The sequence below is a fragment of the Schistocerca americana genome, chromosome 8, assembly GCF_021461395.2.
Source record: "Schistocerca americana isolate TAMUIC-IGC-003095 chromosome 8, iqSchAmer2.1, whole genome shotgun sequence".
Lineage (NCBI taxonomy): Eukaryota > Metazoa > Arthropoda > Insecta > Orthoptera > Acrididae > Schistocerca > Schistocerca americana.
In genome coordinates, this window is record NC_060126.1 from 269,168,920 (window position 1) to 269,191,183 (window position 22,264).

Below are 22,264 nucleotides of genomic sequence, written 5' to 3' on the forward strand. Positions count from 1 at the left end.
TGGGCGACGAACCCTGTTTAGTGTTTAAGCAGCCTTGTAAGAGTCCGTCTGCGTTTCACTCACTCGACTGCATCATCAATTGTAGCTTCTAATGAGATTCAGGTACGAGGCGCAAGGAATTCTCAGAAGGCAGTCAGCTGAGAAATACGACGCGAACTGGGAGCGCGTGGCTCGCGGCGTGTGGCACAGGTCGCGGAGGCGGCGGCGGCGGCGGCGGCGAAGGCCCCCTCCCCGTAGTAGGGGAACCGCCTCCACCTCCGCCCCCTGCACCGCAGCCGCGGGACTTCGGACGGACGCCGCGGAGACGCCGGCAGTCGCTTCACGATAGCGCCACGACGAGCACGCCAGCGCCTCTCCGAGATGAGACCGCACAGCGTTCTGGTATTGCTGCTGCTCCTGCACGCGATGGTAAGCCAAAGGATGTCCATTCATTCACTCTCCCAACTCGGGAACAACGTCTCATTTGTGAACAGAAAGACTACGCGGGTAAATTCCACATGTATTACGACTGTTATTCTCGTACTTATCTGACCCGAAATGATAGAAAACATCCTGACACATTGGAAGTTCCCATGCGGCATAAGAACCGGCAACTGTCTCTAACACAGGGCAAAAATTTAGACAGACACGCTAGTGAGAACATGAACCAGTCACACCGTACCGATATATGAAATCTTAAGCACAGTTGGAGGAGTTTCATTTTTAATAAAAATAATTTTCAGGCATCAGTAATGAAATGTATTCATTAGACAATCTATATGCTTACCTTTTTGATGATAGGAACTTGTGCCATTTAATTGTTAGTCGACCAGAAAGCTGTATCTTGTCTATAGAAGAAAATGTTTACCAAAGAGATAGTCTTTCTAGCCTCCAGTTTAGTTTGGACGCACATAGTTTTTACAACGTTAAGATATGTCTCATGAATAGAGGATGGCAACACATATGTCTAGTGACTTGCTGAAGTGGTGTCAGACGCTTATCCTGTAAAAACTTAGCACAAGGATTGTTGGTTAAGGCTGCTGTCGTGCTTTGCCTGTCAGTAGATGGCCGGTTGGGAGAGGCGAGATGATACCGTAAACTCAGTCATCAGTTTGGGTGCAGATCTTCCGGGTAAATTCTAAATATCTCCTAGAGTCTCACGAAGTGAGCACATGTGACACTGATGATGGTGATCCATCAGACGGATAAAGATGGTCAACCCGGAGGGCCTCTTGATGCTATTCGGAACAGTGTACCATGCGTCGATACTGCTTAAACACTCCTCCTCCTTCACTGTCATAGGCAAAACCACAAACATGGTACTGCACTCTACGCGCTCTCATCAGCAATGATGTAAAATGAACAACTCCACTTGATGCACCCTAAACTAAAGCTGCCGAAATGCCATTAGGCTGAGAGGCGTACACTAGGCGGCGAATGACAGTACATAATGAAAACCCCAATAACGTCCTTGGAAAATTTGCGTGTTGTACTGCATCGATAAATATGGTTTTCGGGTACTCGACGTTTCTTTTCTCCCTTCAGCTAATACTTACCGTCGAGTTTTGATGAAATTTCTTACATTAGTGAAGAGAAATAAAGCAGTCGTAAACAGTCTTCAGAAGACGCTATTTTTGTTGTATATCTAAGGCATTTCTCGGATTGTGTTTTTCTATTCTCATATATTCCTTAACATTGTAAGATATTTTATTTCAACTCTTTGAACTCCTTAGTTTCCCTTGTACTTTTTACTTGTGGTCCCTGCTCCATAACATTTTACTTCTTGACTCTTCCTTCAGTAATGCCCTAGTACGCTGTTATTTGTCTCGCACCTTTTGAAAAAGCCATACAATTTGTTTTCAGCTCATTAATGTACTAAGGGTCAAACCCAAGGCAATAAAGTGCATTCCCTTCTTCAGCATATAATTGTCCAAATCTATTTTTTCGACATTTTTGCCGCGAAACGCTAGTGCTGAAACCAGTAATGCGAAAATTGTAATTTTTTAGCGATCTTGGACGTAATAAACAGTTACATAAAAATTTAAAATTGATTTAAGAGATTGCAAAGTTCCCTTTTGCATTACGTCAATTTTTAAAAAAAGAGGAGGTGTTTTCGACAAGTCGTTGTAATTCAATATATTTATCTCAGGGTCAGAACTAATCATTGTCTAACAATTTGGCTCACATTTGTATGTATAGCTATTCCATCATTCGCAGCTAATGTTGTTAAGCGTTATTAAATGCAAAGATTTGTCTAGAAGAGTCAGTATACTTCAAGGAGAACGACACCTGCTAGTAGCACAATGCGCTTATTTGTTAAGCGGCGAACGTCCATTATCATTGTTTTCTTGTGTAACAAGGTTTTAGCAAGAGAAAAACGAAACTATTTTAAGTGATAGGCGTACATGGCATATATCTCTGATAAATACGACAAGGAGCATGAAGTAATTTTAAAATATTACGTGTTTCTTCTTATCCCGTGTCACCAACAAATTGCGTAAAGTCTCGGAGACGCGAGTGCATTAAGCACGGTCGAATCGGTTTCGAAGACCGAAAGGCGAAGGAACTTTCATCGTATGTAAGTCGGCAGCTGAGACAAAAATTTTATTGAGTTCTCAGGGAATTGCAGTAAGGATTACATATATAGGAAAATCAGTCAAGAGAACGAAATCATCTGCTCACTTGATTGTTGAGCAAAACGCTGTCGTATACGGTAATAGCAAAATCCAAACCGAATTTGCAAATTTTGTTTTGGGATATTTTTCAGCGATGAGGACTGCACCGTGTTTCTCTCCTCACTCGTCCTTTGGACATAACTGACAAATGGACTGAAATCCTGATACGCAGATCCAGCCCGACTTTCGACGTCGATTGCCTGATATTAAACTCCGCTTGAATTCTAACGTTCATAAATGCATGATAATATATAATATCTTACTAAATTATAGTATAGTTAAGTATTAATTACTCTAAAATTCTGTGGCAGTGTATTATGAACACAGGCTGCTCAGAAATTTCATCTTCTTGTAAGACTTCCAGGAAGTATTTTCCTTATTCGCCTCAATTAAACTAATGTGTGTCTGCTCTTTATCGAACTACTCTGACACAGTTTTGCACCCTGTCGTAGGCACTTTATTTGTCGCAACGGTTGACTCTAAGCGATGGTGGTATTTCAAGAATCCACTCGCTCACATCAAAACCTTAAGTCTGCAGTCAGTGGGAAGTCCTGTGCATGGAGTACTTCTGAGATACTGTGTTACACGTACTTGGCCGTAACTGAGCTACACAAACACACTCAAAAGCGATGAGGTATAATGACGGACGCACTTTGGGTGTGTTACTGGCTTTGAGTAGAGCAGTACTCGAGTATGGGATGATGTCACAGTCACGTCGGTCACAGTGATGTGGCAGAAGAAGTCTTTCACATACTTATTGTCCCAACAAAAGTCCTGAAATGGCTATGATAGCCAATGTAAATATGTAATTTTTTTGTCTTTTAGAAACATGAACACACACACAAACACACACACATACAAACTGAATAGTGGCATATGAGTGGGGGGGGGGGGGACAAAATAACAGAAACTGATTAATAATTGCTGCTTGAATAATTAAAAAAATTATTGGAAGGAATAATTGAAAGAAATTAGACGGTAATTTATAAATCTGTACACATATCCTGGGTGAACTCTAACTGCTACTAATATCAACAGACTTTCAATGTCAATACATCTAAGATCAATACTCAGATTTTTGAGTTACGTACCGCTTCGCATTAGTTCCACCGTGCGTAGCGCTGATTATGAAAATGCAGACACATGATCGCCCCTCCGCTGCTCGTGCAAATTGCTCTTCTCTGCTTCGAACCTCCTGATGCAGGATTCTCGCCGCGGGCGAAATGATGAACAGACGCGTATCATCGATGTAAATCTATGAATAACGGTGTCCTTCCTAATAACTTTTATAACACTTTTTAATATACGGTTGGAACACACATTTTTAAACAAAAGAGGTACACAAAGAAAAAAATGAAGAAAGAAAAAAATAATAATATCTTTCAACATAACACACACATGCGTGCGCTCTAAAAGCTTCTATGCTGTGTATAGAACTTGTTGGCATTCAAAACAGCTCCCAGTAGTCACGAAATGGACAAATACAGATCACGTATGGTTTTGAAGGTAATTTTGTACCTTTATTCCTCGACAACAGTGGCAAGTTCAGATAACGACGATGGAGGTGGATAGCTATCGCTCAGTCTTCTCTCCAAAGCAGGCCCCTAAGATTCAATAATATTTAGATCTGGTGACTTTGATGGACAGAGGAGATGCGACAACTCATCCTCGTGTTCACGAAACCAGTCCTGGACGATTGGAGGTGCGTGAACAGGGGCCGTGTCGGTTTGGAATACACCATCACCTTTTGGGGAACGAACAACTTACGATGTACCTGATCAGCCTTATAGTCACATAATACTTCACAGTAATGCGATATTGCAAAGTTCCCAGGGAACCCAAGGAATACCTCACCGACTCACCGCCATGTTCCACTCTAGGGTAGTAATCTCTGCCAGAAGTTGGAATCAGTGTGAAACAAGACTCATCCTACCACATGACATTCTTCCATTTCTCCATCTTCAGGCGTTATGGTTGTCCGCCCACCGGTAGCTGAGTGGTGCCGGCACGGTAGCTCAGCGTGTTCGGTCAGAGGGTTAGCTCCCCTCTGTAATAAAAAAACTGAGTTAATCGATCAACAACGAAATTAAACGGATGTCTTACGACGTCCGGCCCCAGCGGATGCAACGAACAAAAGCGAACAAATTGAAATTAAAAAAAAAAAGTGGTCAGCGCGACAGAATGTCAATCCTAAGGGTCCAGGTTCGATTCCCGGCTAGGTCGGAGATTTTCTCCGGTCAGGGACACGGTGTTGTGTTGTCCTAATCATCATCATTTCATCCCATCGACGAGCAAGCTTAGAAGTGGCGTCAAATCGAAGACTTGCACCCGGCGAAGGGTCTACCCGACGGGAGGCCCTAGTCACACGACATTTACATTAGGTGTTATGGCTTCGGTATCATATTTTCCTGCTATTAGAGACACATGCATCACTGATGCGTGGTTTTAGAGTTCCAGCTCGCCCTGCTTTTCACTCGCCATGGAGCTCCCTTCGGGTACGGCAATGCGGCATTCCGTTCTGCAGGAGCTTGCCGTCCTCTTATTTTTCGTTATAAAAACAACGCTTCAACATCGTCTGTCACGATCACTCAACACACAGTTTCGTTCGCGTCGTGAACTAACAGCTGATTTTTTTCGGTTTTCCTTGTATGCAGTGCAAATCTTCGGTGCGGTATCTCTTGAAACACCAAACATTTCGTCTCGCTTGGTTACGGAAAGACCCACCATACGATAACCAACAATTTGCCCATGTTTGAATTCACTTAGCTCCGGCATAACGCACTCACAGCTACACAGAACGCTGTTCTGACCACGGCCGACACTTGCAACGTATTGAGGACATGGCACAGGTGCCGTTAGTGGTCATATACTCCAGGGCAACCTGCAGACTTAGATAGTACCTGCATTTAAGTTCAAGCATGCATTTCTCGCGGTGTTCCGTCATTTTTGACCAATCCCTGTACATTCACCCAGCGCTAACAGGAACTGGAAATTTAAACTAAAGAACTGTAGTAATCCTAAACAAAAGTGACCAAGCCTGGATTTGAATCCTGCTTAGTCTGTTAAGAATTCATTGTTTTATTACAGTCGTCATCTTCGGCTGAAGCGTCGCTATCACAAGTAGAGGTACTGTTCGTGGAAGGATCAGTAGTGGCACTTACCTTAGTGACTGCAATTTGCTGCAAAACACCTATCGCGTGAAACTCTCAGCTTGCTCGTTTAGATTACGGAACCCAGAAGGCTGTGGACAGCGGAGTTCAGGTTAATATCGTAATGTCGACAAGCAGAAAATCATCGATTAAGTACGACGCCATCACCCAGTAAAGAAAATCATGCTTACTGAATATGGGAACAAATGACTTTGTATAGGTGGTGCCTGTTCTATCGGCAGCCCCTACTAATCAAGACTTGCCCGAAAGAATAGACACCACATGATCCCTTCAGTGCAAATGCACACCAAACTCGAACTCAGCAGAACCGGGGAGATGCCGCGAGTAATGACGCTAATGGGCGGGGGACTATATCAGTAGTGTGTGGTAAAAGTTGAGAATTTCGGTCTGACAGCAGTCGTACTGAGGTAGCCTGTGCGGTTGTGAAGACCACTGCGTCCAGATGGCGTAGTGGTCGGAGCATCTGCATAGTAAGCAGGAGACCGGAATTCGAATCCCGGTCCGGCACAGATTTTCAACTTGCCGCCTTGACAAAAATCAATGCTCACTGGCAGCTAATGTCTGATGTCTTTGATTCCTTTGTGGAATAACCAAGTGATTACTAGGTATAAGAAACAAGTACGTCCTTTTAAAAAGCGAGACATCAACAGAAACGAAGGTAGCTTCGGCTATGCGTCAAGGAATAGGACCGCTACTTTTACGTTAAAGAAAATTACAAAAACTGTATTTCATGACACAAACAGCAAATAGTCGTCAGCCTTAAGGCTCGTGCAGATAAAATACAAATAATCTTTCTTCCTGCCCTCTATCCGCGAATGAAAGGGAAGAAACCCTAAACTATTCTTCGATATAAAACGAAACATCTGTCCCACACCCGACAGTGATTCGATGAGTGCAGATGTCGATGTATATGTGCAGGACGTTCTAAAAACGTTCATTCTGTTTCACAGCATCAGGACCTCCAATAGTATGTCGATAGGAACTTGCGGTGAATTTCAACTTACGCGTAGAAGTACAAACTTTTTATCTTCGAAAAGACCATCAAGCTTAACAATAGCACATCTTCTAAATATTTGCACATACAACTAAGAGGTTTTACACTGGTGTGCAGTACTTGAGGACGGAAGTATCTCCCGCATGATGTGTCACTGATAAATAACAAAGAAAGATAAATTTGGAAATTTGTGGTAAGGTCTTATGGGACCAAACTGCTGAGGTCATCGGTCCCTAAGCTTACACGCTACTTAACCTAACTTGAACTAACTTACGCTATGGACAACACACACACACACCCACGCCCGAAAGAGGACTCGAACTTCTGACGGGGGCAGCCGCCCGAACCGTGACAAGACGCCTCAGACCGCGCGAAAGACAAATCTTGAAAATAATGCCACAGTGTGATACAGAAGGTAGTTGAAACAGCTGCGCAATGAGACGAACAGAAATGGCACTTTTATTTGAAGACAGTAATACTACACTACTGGCCATTAAAATTGCTGCACCAAGAAGAAATGCAGATGATAAACGGGTATTCATTGGACAAATATATTGTACTAGAACTGACATGTGATTACATTTTCACGCAATTTGGGTGCATAGAGCCTGAGAAATAAGTACCCACAACAACCACCTCTGGCCGTAATAACGGCCTTGGTACGCCTGGGCATTGAGTCAAACACAGCTTGGATAGCGTGTACAGGTACAGCTGCCCATGCAGCTTCAACATGATACCACAGTTCATCAAGAGTGGTGATTGGCGTATTGTGACGAGCCAGTTGCTCGACCACCATTCACCAGACGTTTTCAATTGGTGAGAGATCTCGAGAATGTACTGGCCAGGGCAGCAGTCGAACATTTTCTGTATCCAGAAAGGCCCGTACAGGACCTGCAACATGCAGTCGTGCGGGTCGTAACACATCTGAAATATAACGTCCACTGTTCAAAGTGCCGTCGATGCAAAAAAGAGGTGACCGAGACGTGTAACCAATGGCACCCCATACCATCACGCAGTGTGATACGCCAGTATGGCGATGACGAATACACGCTTCCAATGTGCGTTCACCGCGATGTCGCCAAACACGGATGCGACCATCAGAACCTAGATTTATCCGAAAAAAAATGACGTTTTCCCATTCGTGCACCCACGTTCCTCGTTGAGTACACCATCGCAGGCGATCCTGTCTGTGATGCAGCGTCAAAGGTAACCGCAGCCATGGCCTCCGAGCTGATAGTCCGTGCTGCTGCAAACGTCGTCGAACTGCTCGTGCAGCTGGTTGTTGTCTTGCAAACGTCCCCATCCGTTGACTCAGGGATCGAGACGTGGCTGCACGATCCGTTGCAGCCATGCGGATAAGATGCCTGTCATCTCGACTGCTAGTGAAACGAGGCCGTTGGGATCCAGCACGGCGTTCCGTATTACCCTCCTGAACCCACCGATTCCATATTCTGCTTACAGTCATTGGATCTCGACCAACGCGAGCAGCAACGTCGCGATACGATAAACCGCAATCGCGATAGGCTACAATCCGACCTTTATCAAAGTCGGAAACGTGATGGAACGCATTTCTGCTCCTTACACGAGACATCACAACAACGTTTCACCCGGTAACGCCGGTCAACTGCTGTTTGTGTATGAGAAATCGGTTGGAAACTTTCCTTATGTTAGCACGTTGTAGGTGTCGCCACCGGCGCCAACCTTGTGTGAATGCTCTGAAAAGCTAATCATTTCTGTATCACAGCATCTTCTTGCTGTCGGTTAAATTTCGTGTCTATAGCACGTCATCTTCGTAGTGTAGCAATTTTAAAGGCCAGTAGTGTAAAATCACCGCGATTCATGATGGTCCTCTGGCTATTACAACAGGCGGGACATGGTTCTTAAAAGGGTATGTGATCACCACGGACACACGCTGTGCAACATGATCTCTTTCTGGCCGCAAGATCGGTAAGGAGTCGTTATGCTAGGGCGTCTATTTCCTCCATTCCTACCAGCCGCGGTGGCCGAGTGGTTCTAGGCGCTTCAGTCCGGAACTGCGCTGCTGCTACGGTCGCCGGTTCGAATCCTGCTTCGGGCATGGCTGTGTGTGACGTCCGTAGGTTAGTTACATTTACGTAGTTCTAAGTCTAGGGAACTGATGACCTCAGATGTTAAGTCCCAAAGTGCTTAGAGCCATTTGAACCTTTTTTTTTTTTTTTTTTTACTATCAAACCACTGAACACGGTACATTCACCAGTGGACGTTACTGTGACACTGTAGTCCTAGCCCATGTTCGTCTTTTCAGCAGTATATTCGGCCCCTACTTTATTTTATGGATGACAATAAGCGACCTCTTCGAAATGCACTAGTGGAGGAGCTCTCAGAATGAGAGGATATTCGGCGAATGGACTGACATCCCCGTTGCTCCGGGTCCGATTTAAATCGAACACGAGTGGGATGCTTTGGGAGACGTATTCAAGCGCGCCCACATGTTCCAACGACCGTTCAGCAGCTGACAACCACGGTCGTGGAGGAATGGAACTACCCGCCACATGAACTTAACCAACCTTGTGGCCAGCACGAGAGCGCATTACAGAGCATGCACTGCCGTCCACGATGATCACACAGCGGAATAAGGACGAAGTTGCGCCTTTTTAATGCCAAGCGGCCATCATGGATCGCGGTGTCTTAGGGACAGTCATTGCCTTCGAATAAAAGTGTCATTTTTGCTGGGGTCATTGCATATTTCTTATAGTTACTTTCTGCATAATGCTTTAGAGTTCTTTCTATGTACGGTCCAGGTTTCATCGAGCTGTGTTGCATGGCAGTGACATATCATACGGAAGTTACTTTCTTCCTTATGTTTTGCACACGACTGTATTTGTAATTATGCTTAGGATCGAAGCTGCCATTTACCTTTAATAAATATTCAGTGTGCCCTCCACACCGGAGCCGTGGAAAACTTCCAGACGACAGTCAAACTCCTCCCACACTTTTGCGAGAATGACAGGAGTTACTTCACTAACTTCTGTCGCAATGCGGGGTGTCGCAGTTCGCTTAAAGTTGTTGGAATGGGAGGCATGCAGACTGAACGTTTCACAAGCGTCAGTCCAAAAGAAAAAGAAGCAAAGGCAGGAGGAACCGTTCTATAAGATGGGGAAGTCAATGGTATAATGGGAGACACTTGAGGCCCAAGGAGGTGCTGTGCGGTACTCTCGCCAAAAGCCACACCGCACATTGCAACTGAACCGCACCTGTTGAAACGAAGAACCCATAACGCCTGTTGTTGCTGTGTTACCACTCTCCCGCTCTGATACATGTTGGGTAATGAACGACATGGCAGCGAGGCTGCTGCCTCAAATAGAGTAGATCTCCACCAGCAACCACATAAACCGTAGCTTGTGGCATCAAGTTTCGATACGTAAGAGAGCATTCAGCCCAAGTTTCTACTTTCGTTCATATAGGAGAAACAGTAATGTGAAGGAATAATCTTTTTGAAACGACCTATCACAGCTGTATATAGGGATGCAACGCCGTCAGAAAAACCTTATGATATAGGAGCAAATATCCCGCTACGAAGCGGAGAACTTTTCAGACGTTTTAGTTTGTAATGTAGGAAATGCATAACACAAGAACTGACTCTAATGCAATTTATTTACAGACCAGTTTCACTCCAACAATTATAAAACCAACATTACATAGCATACGTTTTTCGAAATCCAAGGAGCATAATTAAATTTTCGAAAAATGTATGCTATGTAATGTTGGCATTACAATTGCAGATTTGACTACCGTGACCATAGTCCGGTCAATAAGTCAGCATGATGACTGGGTTTTGTGTGCTGTCCTTAGGTTAGTTAGGTTTAAGTAGTTCTAAGTTCTAGGGGACTGATGACCATAGCTGTTAAGTCCCATAGTGCTCAGAGTCATTTCAACCAATAACTCAGCATTCATGTTATACATTTCCTACATTTTATATATATATGCGCTGATAACTGCCTAAACAAGCAAGATGTTCGATAAAATTTGTCTTATTTGAATGAATGTTGATTTTTTCTTAATGAAACCCTTACCAGCCAAGATCGTACACAAAAAATCTGATAACTAGTTCCGGCCGTTACTGGACTTCTTGAGATCAAGATATACGGAACAGTGTCTAAGATAAGAGATAAGAGGACAGTTTGTCAATTGTCAGTTACCTACGAAAGGAAACGTCAGCTTCGAAGTCATACTTGTAACATAAGTAAATCGTATGTACAGACAAGCACCGTTCTCGTGCCTACAGAGTGACATATACAATAGCCATGCTCTCTGGTGACAGCGACATTTAAAATTTCCATAAGGCGGCCAGTAGTTAAATTCTGTATACAGAACGCAGCTTCCGCATTCGTAGAATAATAAAGGAAGATCTTGTAGCCTCTCCCCCCCCCCCCCCTATATTTTGCAAAATCTTAATTGAAACAGTTTAACAGTTTTCAACTTTAAGTGAAAAAGGATGCATCGAAAAGATAACACCTCATACCGTTTACTTCGTTTATTGAGGTCATAAGAGACACACTTCCTAACAATAGCTAGACCCAACAACGCTCATACTAGTAGTTAAAAATAGTTGCACTTTCACACTGAAATTTGCCGTTGCGGTACTGCTTTGCCATATTAAACTGTCACAGTAATAAAAGCTTACAACAACCTTAATAATAGTGCAAATAGTGATACAGTCCGCCAAGGGATGCATCCGGCTAAGTACGGCGATACTGAGTTATCCACTGATTTCATCTGCGATTACGCGCACCCTCCGCGAATAAACAGATTAATCATTCACTGTTTCCTCCCACTCGACGTAAAACGTCCAGACTCATATTTTATAAACATCTACAAACTGTTCGTATATTTTATGCTTGGATCGACTGTGTACGACCCTGCCACGCGAAACATCAACAGCGGGTCCTTCCTTGCACAAACGCCTGTGAACAATACCGCTAGGTCATTACTGGCAGAAAAACAGGACTATGCTTCCAACCGAAAATGGCACGCTCAGCTTCGAATGTTCCAGAGAATCAGCGACGCGTGTGGGCTACGGAGGACTGCGTCACGCCACTATTAATGGGGTAGTACGCCCTACAAGCTATTCGAAGAGACTTCAGAAAGTAAACTACACAAGTCGTTCCATGTTAAGACCGCTGCATAAAAAAAATAGTGCGTTGCACAGAAGAGAATACACATTCCGGGTTTCCTGCAGACATACCGGGTGGTTATGATCAAAGTACAGCTACTCACAGAGGTCCAGTGTGCGCTGAAATTATTGTATGAGAGAAAAACTTGGTAGGTATTCTAGAGCGTTAACACGGAACCGATCTACGCTGGAAAACATTAGTTCCAGTTATGGACACCAGGTGCAAATCTGGCATTGTGAATGCAAGAAAGACGCATAGAAATGTTTCCATATTAAGGCAGTGGGAACGGGATGTGGGTACAAAAGGTGAAACAAGTAAGAACGCCGTAATGATGATTTTATTATTAACCGCCGCTTAAACAGACGTCGACGAGATACTGTACAGCGCCAAAACTGGAACCTTTTTTTCAGCATAAATCGGTTCCGCATTAACACACTAGAATATTACAGCCTACACTGAACCTCTGTGAGCAGCTGCACTTTAATTACAACCACCCGGTAGTTCTGCTACGGTATGGGCTACAGGTGCAATGGAGTGCGCAATTGAAATGGCGCTGCTACAGGCAACGTACGCGGAACAGTACGATTCTTGTGGACAAAATGTCTAAATTGCACGCAGGTTCACCACGAAATGCTGATGGTATACAGACCAAAGACAACATCCCGTACAGGCGTAATAAAATGGTTGAACGAAAAAGAGTCCAAGTTGCAAATTTTTACTTTTTATTCATACATTAACTAGTTTCGTGTCGAGACCCATTTTTAAAACGGCCGGCCGGAGTGGCCGAGCGGTTCTAGGCGCATCAGTCTGGAACCGCGCGACCGCTACGGTCGCAGGTTCGAATCCTGCCTCGGGCATGGATGTGTGTGATGTCCTTAGGTTAGTTAGGTTTAGGCAGTTCTAAGTTCTAGGGGGCTGATGACCTAAGATGTTAAGTCCCATAGTGCTCAGAGCCATTTGAACCATTTTCAAATCATCATAACAAAGTCGAAACTGGCATTTCTGAATATGTCAAAATTTTGCAATGAAAATTTACAGTGCACGCAGATAAATGTTCATTGCATATTTTTGACATCTTCGGAAATACCATTTTCGACTTTGTTATGATGACTTGAAGCCAGCGCCCTTGCCACAGTGGTAACACCGGTTCCCGTCAGATTACCGAAGTTAAGCTCTGTCAGGCTGGGCTAGCACTTGGATGGGTGACCATCTGGTCTGCCGTGCACTGTTGGCAAGTGGGGTGCACTCAGTCCTTGTGAGGCAAACTGAGGAGCTACTTGATTGAGAAGTAGCGGCTCCGGTCTCAGAAACTGACATACGGCCCGGAGAGCTGTGTGCTGACCACATGCCCCTCCATATCCGCATCCAGTGACGCCTGTGGACTGAGGATGACACGGCGGCCGGTCGGTACCGTTGGGCCTTCATGGCTTCTTCGGGAGGAGTTTATTTTTTAGTTTTATGATGACTTGAAAATGTGTCTCGGTCCGAAACTAGTCATCGAAGGAATAAAAAGTAAAAATTTGCAGCTTGGACTGGTTTTTCGTTCTACTGATTAACAGAAGTTGCTGACCCAAGCTACTCCAGCATACTGGAAGCTCGTGAGTAATGAAATGGCTGGATAAACGTGAGTGGTGCTAATTGGGAAGTCCAGACTTCGCACCACCCGATTTCCACCTTTACGACAAGCTGAAAGAACACCTGGATTTCTGTCGTCGAGGAATTCAAAGATCGGTAGAAACTTTCGACCGATGTTTACCGAGACTTGGTGCTGAAAAATAGTGTCATGTATCTGTGTCACTTTGAATGGCAGTGCAGAGTTCAGTAAAAGTTACTTGGCCTGCCACAATAATGTGTAACTTACTTTTTGATGTTCCCTCGTAGCCCTACACAGTGCGTTCGGAAAGTTGCAGTGCAATTGTCCGCGGACTACGGATGTATATTACGTTTGAAGTTCAGAGCAAAGTTGGTAGAACACAAGTTGGAGAATTCTTTTATCATAGATACGTGATTGTTCATTAATTCATTCTACTGTTGCGTAACTTTTAACTGTCTGGTTCAGTTGATGAAAGCTACGGAATGCAATTTGTAGTGTTTAGATCTGTGGTCGGCCACATACGTACGTATATTATTATTAACTGGTAAACTACACTAATTAGTATGTTATGAGTTACCAGAATAGTAGCCACAATAAGTGCACGATAACTTCGCCAATAGAATACTTCGTTTCGACTGTTCTGTTATTTAAGATTGCTGCGACCCTTACCGACCTCAAAGATTTGATACTGTTACTTCCTGATGAACTGTTATGTTTTATGTTTGAGCGAGTGTTTAATTGATTAATAACAAATAGTTCAAATGGCTCTGAGCTCTATGGGACTTAACTTCTAAGGTCATCAGTCCCCTAGAACTTAGAACTTCGTAAACCTAACCAACCTAAAGACATCACACACATCCATGCCCGAGGCACGATTCGAACCTGCAACCGCAGTGGTCTCGCGGTTCCAGACTGTAGCGCCTAGGACCTCTCGGCCACCCCGGCGGGCGATTAATAACAGTAATTGAGCTTATACACTGGCAGAAAAAACTTGACATGAACAAGGAGTTGTGCGACATAAATGAAAGTTGATAGGAGTGTTCCTACATCTTAAAGAAGATGTATATACAGATTTCATGCCAGTCGCGCAGGAGTGGCGCTGGTGGTGACAAAAACGCCATTGTCAATATTGGGTCTTGCCCACTCTTCTCGTATAGGGTGCCTAAAGCCGTCGGCACACGGACCGTGCATCCGAGCGTTGAGCGTTGAGCGTGCCGAGTTTCTGACGTCATAGCGTGGAATAGCACGTTTGGGAGCCTTTCCGAACGTGCAGAGCAATATCTGGCATGTCAGATATTCTGAGCGTGCGTCTGAGCGTTGACCAATGAGATGGCACAACGCCACCTACGTCACACGCACACCGTCTCCCTTCAGTACAGAGTTGTGAGGCGCCATATTGGCATTCATTTCAAGCCTATATGCCGTTTCTGAGCACCAGCAAACTGAGAATCACTGGAAAACTCGTTGTTAGTTGTGTGATTCGTTCCAATAAAATAATGAGAAACATCATATTCGTGGCAAAAGAATTATTGTAACTTGCGTATTATGAGAGTAGGCTATTTGAAGGCAGCGACACACTGAAGATCCACCCTAAACACATTGTTCTTGGCACAATTTGTTATAATTAAATTTCAATTAATAGCATAATTATCTACGATTGACGTTTTTTTCAAGGTGTAACACAAGATTAAGTACAAGGAGCCTGTTGTTGGTTTAGCGTAATGAGTAGCGCCTCTGTCCTGTATTGAGTCTGTAAAGGCAACAGTGATGAATCTAACTGGAATTTTTATATTTTATGAAGTTGCCAAGACCGTTAAGAGTTATAGTTCATTACTGATAACATGATGTAATATGTTTAAATTCGTTTTTTTGTTTATTCTTTGGTAGCAAAGATGTGATGATTCAGAGATAGCTGCTAAGCAAAAGTCAGTAAAGAAGTCTTAAGCAGGCCAAGTAGCGTGTGTTCTTGGTGATTTAAAATTATACTAAATATCGTCAAGCACTATCTTTTGGGAACTGCCTCAAATATTACGTTACAGCAGTTATAAGTCTTTGTTGGGGCGGTAGTTCGCGTCTTAACACTTCCAATTTTTTTTCCTAACATTCGCGTATTTATTAGCTACTGATTCTTTATTATTAGTTTAATATCACTATATGCTATAATATTTGATGTTATGTAAATATAAGTTCACCTTTTTTTGACTTCGTTCTATTGGCTTAATCTACAGGACAGCTTGCGCTACTTTGTATAAAGATAGGTTGCTGCTTTTTCTTTTACGCTTCGTAATTCACATGTTGCAAAGATTCTGCTACTGGGTAGGAACAGAGATCATGTAAGACTGACCTTGGGGTTTTACTAAAATGTGGGAATGATGAAATAATGTGTATCTTATGCGGAGAAGTATTCCAAATTTGTACCGCACTGTTTGTAATGGAACTTTTATAAGCCTGTGTCCTTACTGATCGGACATGGTACTTTCCTTTTCGTGGACAATGGAGAAAATGTGCGTTTTAACAGAGCTAACGTGGGAATTTCACGCGCGCCCGTTGAGTAAACAGTGTGATTTACGAACTAGAAACATCCCTCAACTGCTGGAGTGCGTTGTGATCGCGTATACCACGTTCGGGCCCACGTACAGTATGCACAAGTCGCATCGTTTCTGAACGTTCAGCAGCACGTTGAACTTGGCACGCTCAACGTTAACGTTCGACAGCACGGTCCGTGTGCCGACGGCTTAAGGGATGCTGCGTTCTCGGAATGCTATGCAACAATTCAAGCAAATTACATTAGTAGTTTTATTTCTATAAAGAAAATTGACAATACTTGTATTTACAAAGGTGTCGCAAACGATGGGCGACAAAGTCCGAGTTCTTGCTGTACACAATGTTCCTGCAAGTTGACACACGTCACAAAGAACTGAAGTGCGAGCGCCGGTCTACAACTGAGCCTATAGTGACCACTAATGGCCGTAAACTGTGCCGATCTGAGCGGCCGAGGCTGTCAGGAGCGGCGCTTATATCCTCCTCTTGTAGAGGCCGCTCCTGTCGTGGTGCGGTCCTAATCAGAACACCATTGGCCGACGTCGTTTTACCGCCTTCTCTGGTCTTGCGTTCTGCATCTTCGTTCCGGCGCTTGTGGTTACGCCAGAACAATCAACACCTCACTGAACTTAGACGAGGTCGTGTAATAGGACTACGAGAGGCTTGATGTTCCTTCTGCGGTACTGCAGAATGACTTGCCAAGAATGTGGCCCCTGTACATGATTGCTGGAAGCTGTGGCCACAGGAATGTACGGTCACAAGAAGACCGGGCTCTGGACGGCCACGTGACACTACAGAGAGGTAAGACCATCGCGTTCGGCGTGTGTCTCTGGGACATCGTACTGCATCTGCAGCAACAGTTGCCACCGCAGTGACACTGCGAATTGTTTCAAATCTGTCTCTTCAAGAATAGCTGCGAGCCAGAGGCCCTGTAGCGTACGTTCCACTGACCCCAAACCACGGCCATTTGCGACTTCAGTGGCGTCAAGCAAGCGCCCATTGGAGGATACAGTGGAGGTCTGATGTCTTTTCCGATGAAAACTGGTTCTGCCTCGGTGCCAGTGATGGTCGTGTGATGGACAGGAGGAGACCAACTGAGGTCCTGCACCCAACCTGTCTGTGTGCTAAATACACTGTACCGATACCTGCAGCTATGACCTGGAGTGCGATTTCGTATATAGGAGTATTCTCGTAGTTATCCCACGCACCTTGACTACAAATTTCTGAGTCAGTCTGGTGATTTGGCCATTCACGAACAGCATTTCAGTGGGTGTTTTGCAATGGGACAACGCGTCCCACATACTGCTGCCGTAACACAACATGGTCTACAGAGTGTCGGCATATTGCCTTGGCCAGCTCGATCACCAGATTTGTCTCCAGTCGAGTATACATGGGACATCATCCGACAACAACCCCAGCGTCATCCGCAACCAGCATTAACCCTCCCTGTAGTGCAACAAGCATGTGATTCCATCCCACAAACTGGCAGCCGACACCTGTACAACACAATGCATGCACGTTTACATGCTTGTATTCAACATTCTGGCGGTTACAACGGTTATTAACGTAACAGCATTTCACATTTGCAATCGCTTATCTCGTGCTTGTCCGCCCCTGGTAGCTGAGTGGTCAGCGCGACGGAATGTCATGCCTAACAGCCCTGGTTCGATTCCCGGCTGGTCAGACATTTTCTCCGCTCAGGAATTGGGTGTTGTGTTGCCCTTATCATCATCATTTCATCCACATCGACACGCAAGTCGCCGAAGTGGCGTAAACTCGAATGGCTTGCACCAGGCGAACGGTATACCCGACGAGAGGCCCTAGCCACCCAGCATTTCCATTTCCATCTCGTGCTTGCATTAACCTATGATCTTGCAATGTTATCACTTAAATATGTTGCCTACACAAATGTGTTCCCGAAATTGCATTCCTCTGCATTAGTTATCTTTTTGGTGTATAGATTTTTTCCGTCAGCATATTTAAATGCATTATCGAATATGAGACACGACCAGAAATGTTTAATGAACGCTTTTGTCATTTTTCTTCTTTTCGTTGTATTGCATTCAACAGCCTTCGTCTAAGTTCATTTTCCTTGCCACAAATGAGTACAGCATTCCAAGATGACTTCTCTATAACTCGTTTTCATAAATCCATGTTACTCCCTTGCCAAAATTTATACAACAGCAGCTGGTCATTACAAGTAGCGTACACCCATGCGTGGCCAGTACTGAAAGACAAAGAACAATAAAAATTTCCCCTTTCGCAACCTCTAACCCTGCAGTGACCGCGCTGCTTACCCCTCTGCAGGTGGTGTAAGCAGCCAACTTTATTTAGCAAGGCCGAATTCACCAACTTAAATTAAAATTAAGCACATTTTTATCTATTGCTATCTCTAAGTGTTTTTGTTTGTTCCTAAGCAGGAAAACTACACTTTCGAGAAACTCCCAACGTTAGTTGACGTTTTTGGATTCGACTGTTAGTTGCTTGATGCGTATTGTTGTGAAATACGGCTGAGAACCGCTGACCGCACGAATACTTGATTCGGGCTGCAGTTTGGTGACCGCTGTTTTAGATGCTTAATTTGCTTTTAAATTATGGCGCTTTGAACGGAGGAACGTATTTTTCTTGTTGAATATGTATTTCAACAAGACGATAAACAATACATATTTAGTGCAGGAGGCATTTGTTGAAAAACACTTGTACCTCATCGGAATGCGGTTCATCGACTTATTGAGAAATAATCTCAGTTGCGGTGCGAACAACACTGTTCTTTTCGTTTAACTGCGCTAATCAAATCAAATCAATATTGAGAAATTTCGAAGGACAGGCTCACTGTTAGATGCCAAAGGAACTGGAAGACCTCATAAACTACCAGAAGTTCTTGGATATTTTTGACTCTGTGCAAGAGAGCCTAGGGAAATGATTGCGGGAGTTGGCACTATAAAGAAGATATCGGGCTTTAAACACATATAAAGCGGTTAGGCAAACACTTTGTAAAATGAAGGTTCCGCACAGCAGTTGCTGAATAAACAATCTTTTATTTCATATACGACTGGTTTCGGAACACTTAAAGTTCCATCATCTGGTGTAAAAAATAAAATCACTGAGCCATCTGAGGTCATCCTCACCCCATTGTTCTCATGGAACAGAAATTCCGTGTCAAGAGAATACAAGAAGGGACAGAAATTCCATAAAAACCGATCCCCACTGTTGCTCGACCGTGAACACTGACAAGCAAACATTGAAATTGTCCTCGTATAAAGAGACAGCAGTGCAGGATTGAAAGGTGCGAATCATGGTAAGACAGGCCGTTACTGCAAATGGTCTACATCTTTTATTGAGAAGTATATCAGTGATATTCTTGATGTCACCTTTTATTCAGACGAGGCCTTATTCCTCGTCTCTGGTCACATTAACACACAAAACTCACGATTTTAGTCAACGAAGAACCGTGCTGTGCTTGAAGCACCATGCATGATCATAGCATTGGAGTATGGATAGCAGTATTCAGACGGAGCGATATTGAACCATTATTTACTGAGGAAATCGCATGCATTGAAAGTTGTAGTTTAATGATCCACGGCTACATTTGACAGGTGAAGGAAGGCGAAATGAACTGTTGAGGTTTCAAAAAGACTTCGCTACTGCTCGCACAGCTAACAACATTATACGTATCGTGTGACAGTTTTTTGGAGAACATGTCATCTTAGGAAACATATGCCGCCCCCCTCTCTCCCCCATCGCTCACCGGACTGTATTCCGTCAGATCTTTTTCTTTGGGGAGCACCAAAATCTGTAGTCTATTGCAATCGGCACGAGCGCTTTGTGGCTTAAAAATTGCATAACTGCGTACGTGAGAAACATATCACAATCAGATACGCAGAAAGTGTTCTCCAATAAAATTAAGTGCGTTCATACTTTCCATCATATGACGTAACAGCACAGCAACTCTCCAAACACCCTGTATTTTTAGCATGGTTTCCTTTCTGACTTTACGTTTTAATGTTCATTGCGTTTTAGCACGGAAATGTCTAAACCTTTGAAACTGCAACATCGTCTGAATTCTTCTCATAAGTTGCAGAACTAGCCCCCTTGGAAGAAGACAAGCAATGGGAACATGGCTGACGAAAAGATCACACAGCAGTAGGATTTTTTAATTTCAGATTTTTATGGTAGGTGAAGTTCAGGACACAAATAGCAGTCTCCCAAAACATATCGATGCAATTCCCAAAAATTCTTGAGAAAATCTGCCTTGAAGTTTTCCAAGGTTCAGCAATAGACTAAATTAAGATCGATTTTTCTGGCAGACATGGTGGCGCTGTGGTGTAGAAGGACGTTCATAACAAACAGCTTACGTTAGATGTTAGGACAGAATCGCAGAGTATAGATAATGTAACGATTCCAGTAGGATACATGTAGTAAACAGAAAATATGCCATGACGAAGGCGGAGAAATTTCTTTTTTATTTCTTTAATTTTCCTTAAAAATAAAAAATAAACGCAGTTTCTGTGGACAACAACCTATTGGATTTAGGCATAATATCAGGATTCTTTCCATTTATGAAGAAGCATACACTTAATTTTTAGAAGGTAATGAGAGAAAGGATTTCAGTACGAGAAATTATATTTTAAGGATGAAGGAATATATCACCGTCAAAGGGGACTTCACTCAATCAACACTTTTCGTTTTCAGTTTCACAAATTGAAAAATTTTCCTTGTAATTCATTGTTCAAATGAAATGAAATTTAATTTAACTAAACAAAAAATGGGAATTTGACACATCAAATGAAGTAGTTACGTTAGTTACTTTCTTCTATTTCCCAGAAAAATTATTATGTTTAAAAAAAAACAGGATTAAAGATGCGGAAGCCATGGCGAGAAGGCAAGTAAAGGTGACCGAATGGAAAGGGTATGAGGGGAGGTGAAACTGGTGGAAAGCTCACTCTTCATATAGGGGTCCTGGGTTCAATTCCTGGCTCTGGCAAATTTTTTAAACAAAGGTGCATGTTGTACAAATATTTCCGTGAAGTGTGAAATACCTAAAGACTGAAAAACGTCAGTAGCGTTCCAGGCTGTTAATTACTGGATCACTGGTTGGAGTCTCACTTTGTTCATTGGTTTTTTCGTTGTTTTTTTTTCATTTCAGTCTCAATATACCTTTCATTTGAGTCATCAGTCTTCTGAACAGTTTGATGGAGCCCTCCTCAAGTTCCTCTCCTGCACCACTGTTAATACTCTGAGTACTTTTGCGACCTATATCCTGAACTATTTACCGTATGTATTCCAATCTCTGTCTTCCTTTAAGACCTCTACAGCTCGCTCTCGAACCATATAAATTATTCCCTGATATCTTAACAAATGTCCTACCATCCTTGACCATCTCCTTGTCAGTGTTTTCCACCTATTCCTTTCTTCGCCAATTCTGCAGACAACCTCCTTATTCCTTACCTATGTCACTTAAGTATGAAACTCGTCAAATACATGCTAATTACCATGTATTTAATTTCATTTTTGTAACGCTCGTCTTCTTATTTCTAATCACATATTGACACAAAAATCCATGTTTCATCGCAAATATATGTTCTTAATTATCGATCTTTTACACATATCAAAAAACGTTTTGCGTCACCTCGGTTCCGTGAGTTCCGGAACCTGTACGGAAAATTGGAATAGAGATCAACATCATTTCCGCCCTTTTTATTGCTCATGAAAACCACACATTACATGTTGTACCACCATACAGCGAGATCTTCAGTCGTGGTAGTCCAGATTGCTGTATACACCGTTACCTCTAATATCAGTAGCACCTCCTCTTGCATTGATGCATTCGTCGTGGCATATTATCCACAAGTTCATCAAGGCACTGTTGGTCCAGATTATCCCACTCCTCAACGACGATTCGGCGTAGACTCCTCAGAGTGGTTGGTGGGTCACGTCGTCCATAAACAGCCCTTTTCAATCTGTCCCACTCATGTTGAATAGGGTTCATGTCTGGAGAACATGCTGGCCACTCTAGTCGAGCGATGTCGTTATCCTGAAGGAAGTCATTCATAAGACGTGCACGATGGCGGCGCGAATTGTCGTCCATGACAATATGATCGGACGATGGCGTTCACGTATCGTGCAGTCGTTACGGCGCCTACCATGACCACCAGCGG

At 43.5% G+C, this 22,264-nt stretch overlaps 1 protein-coding gene across 1 annotated transcript in view; it reads left to right on the top strand.

Moving 5' to 3' along the window:
- Positions 1-255: 255 nt before the first annotated feature.
- The window catches only part of LOC124545288 (leucine-rich repeat extensin-like protein 3), a 128,858-nt gene continuing 106,849 nt past the window's right edge, over positions 256-22,264 (top strand). The window contains exon 1 of the mRNA XM_047124174.1: positions 256-408. Coding sequence (XP_046980130.1) covers positions 361-408 — 48 coding nt within the window. The 5' untranslated portion in view covers positions 256-360. The remainder of the gene's footprint in view (positions 409-22,264) is intronic.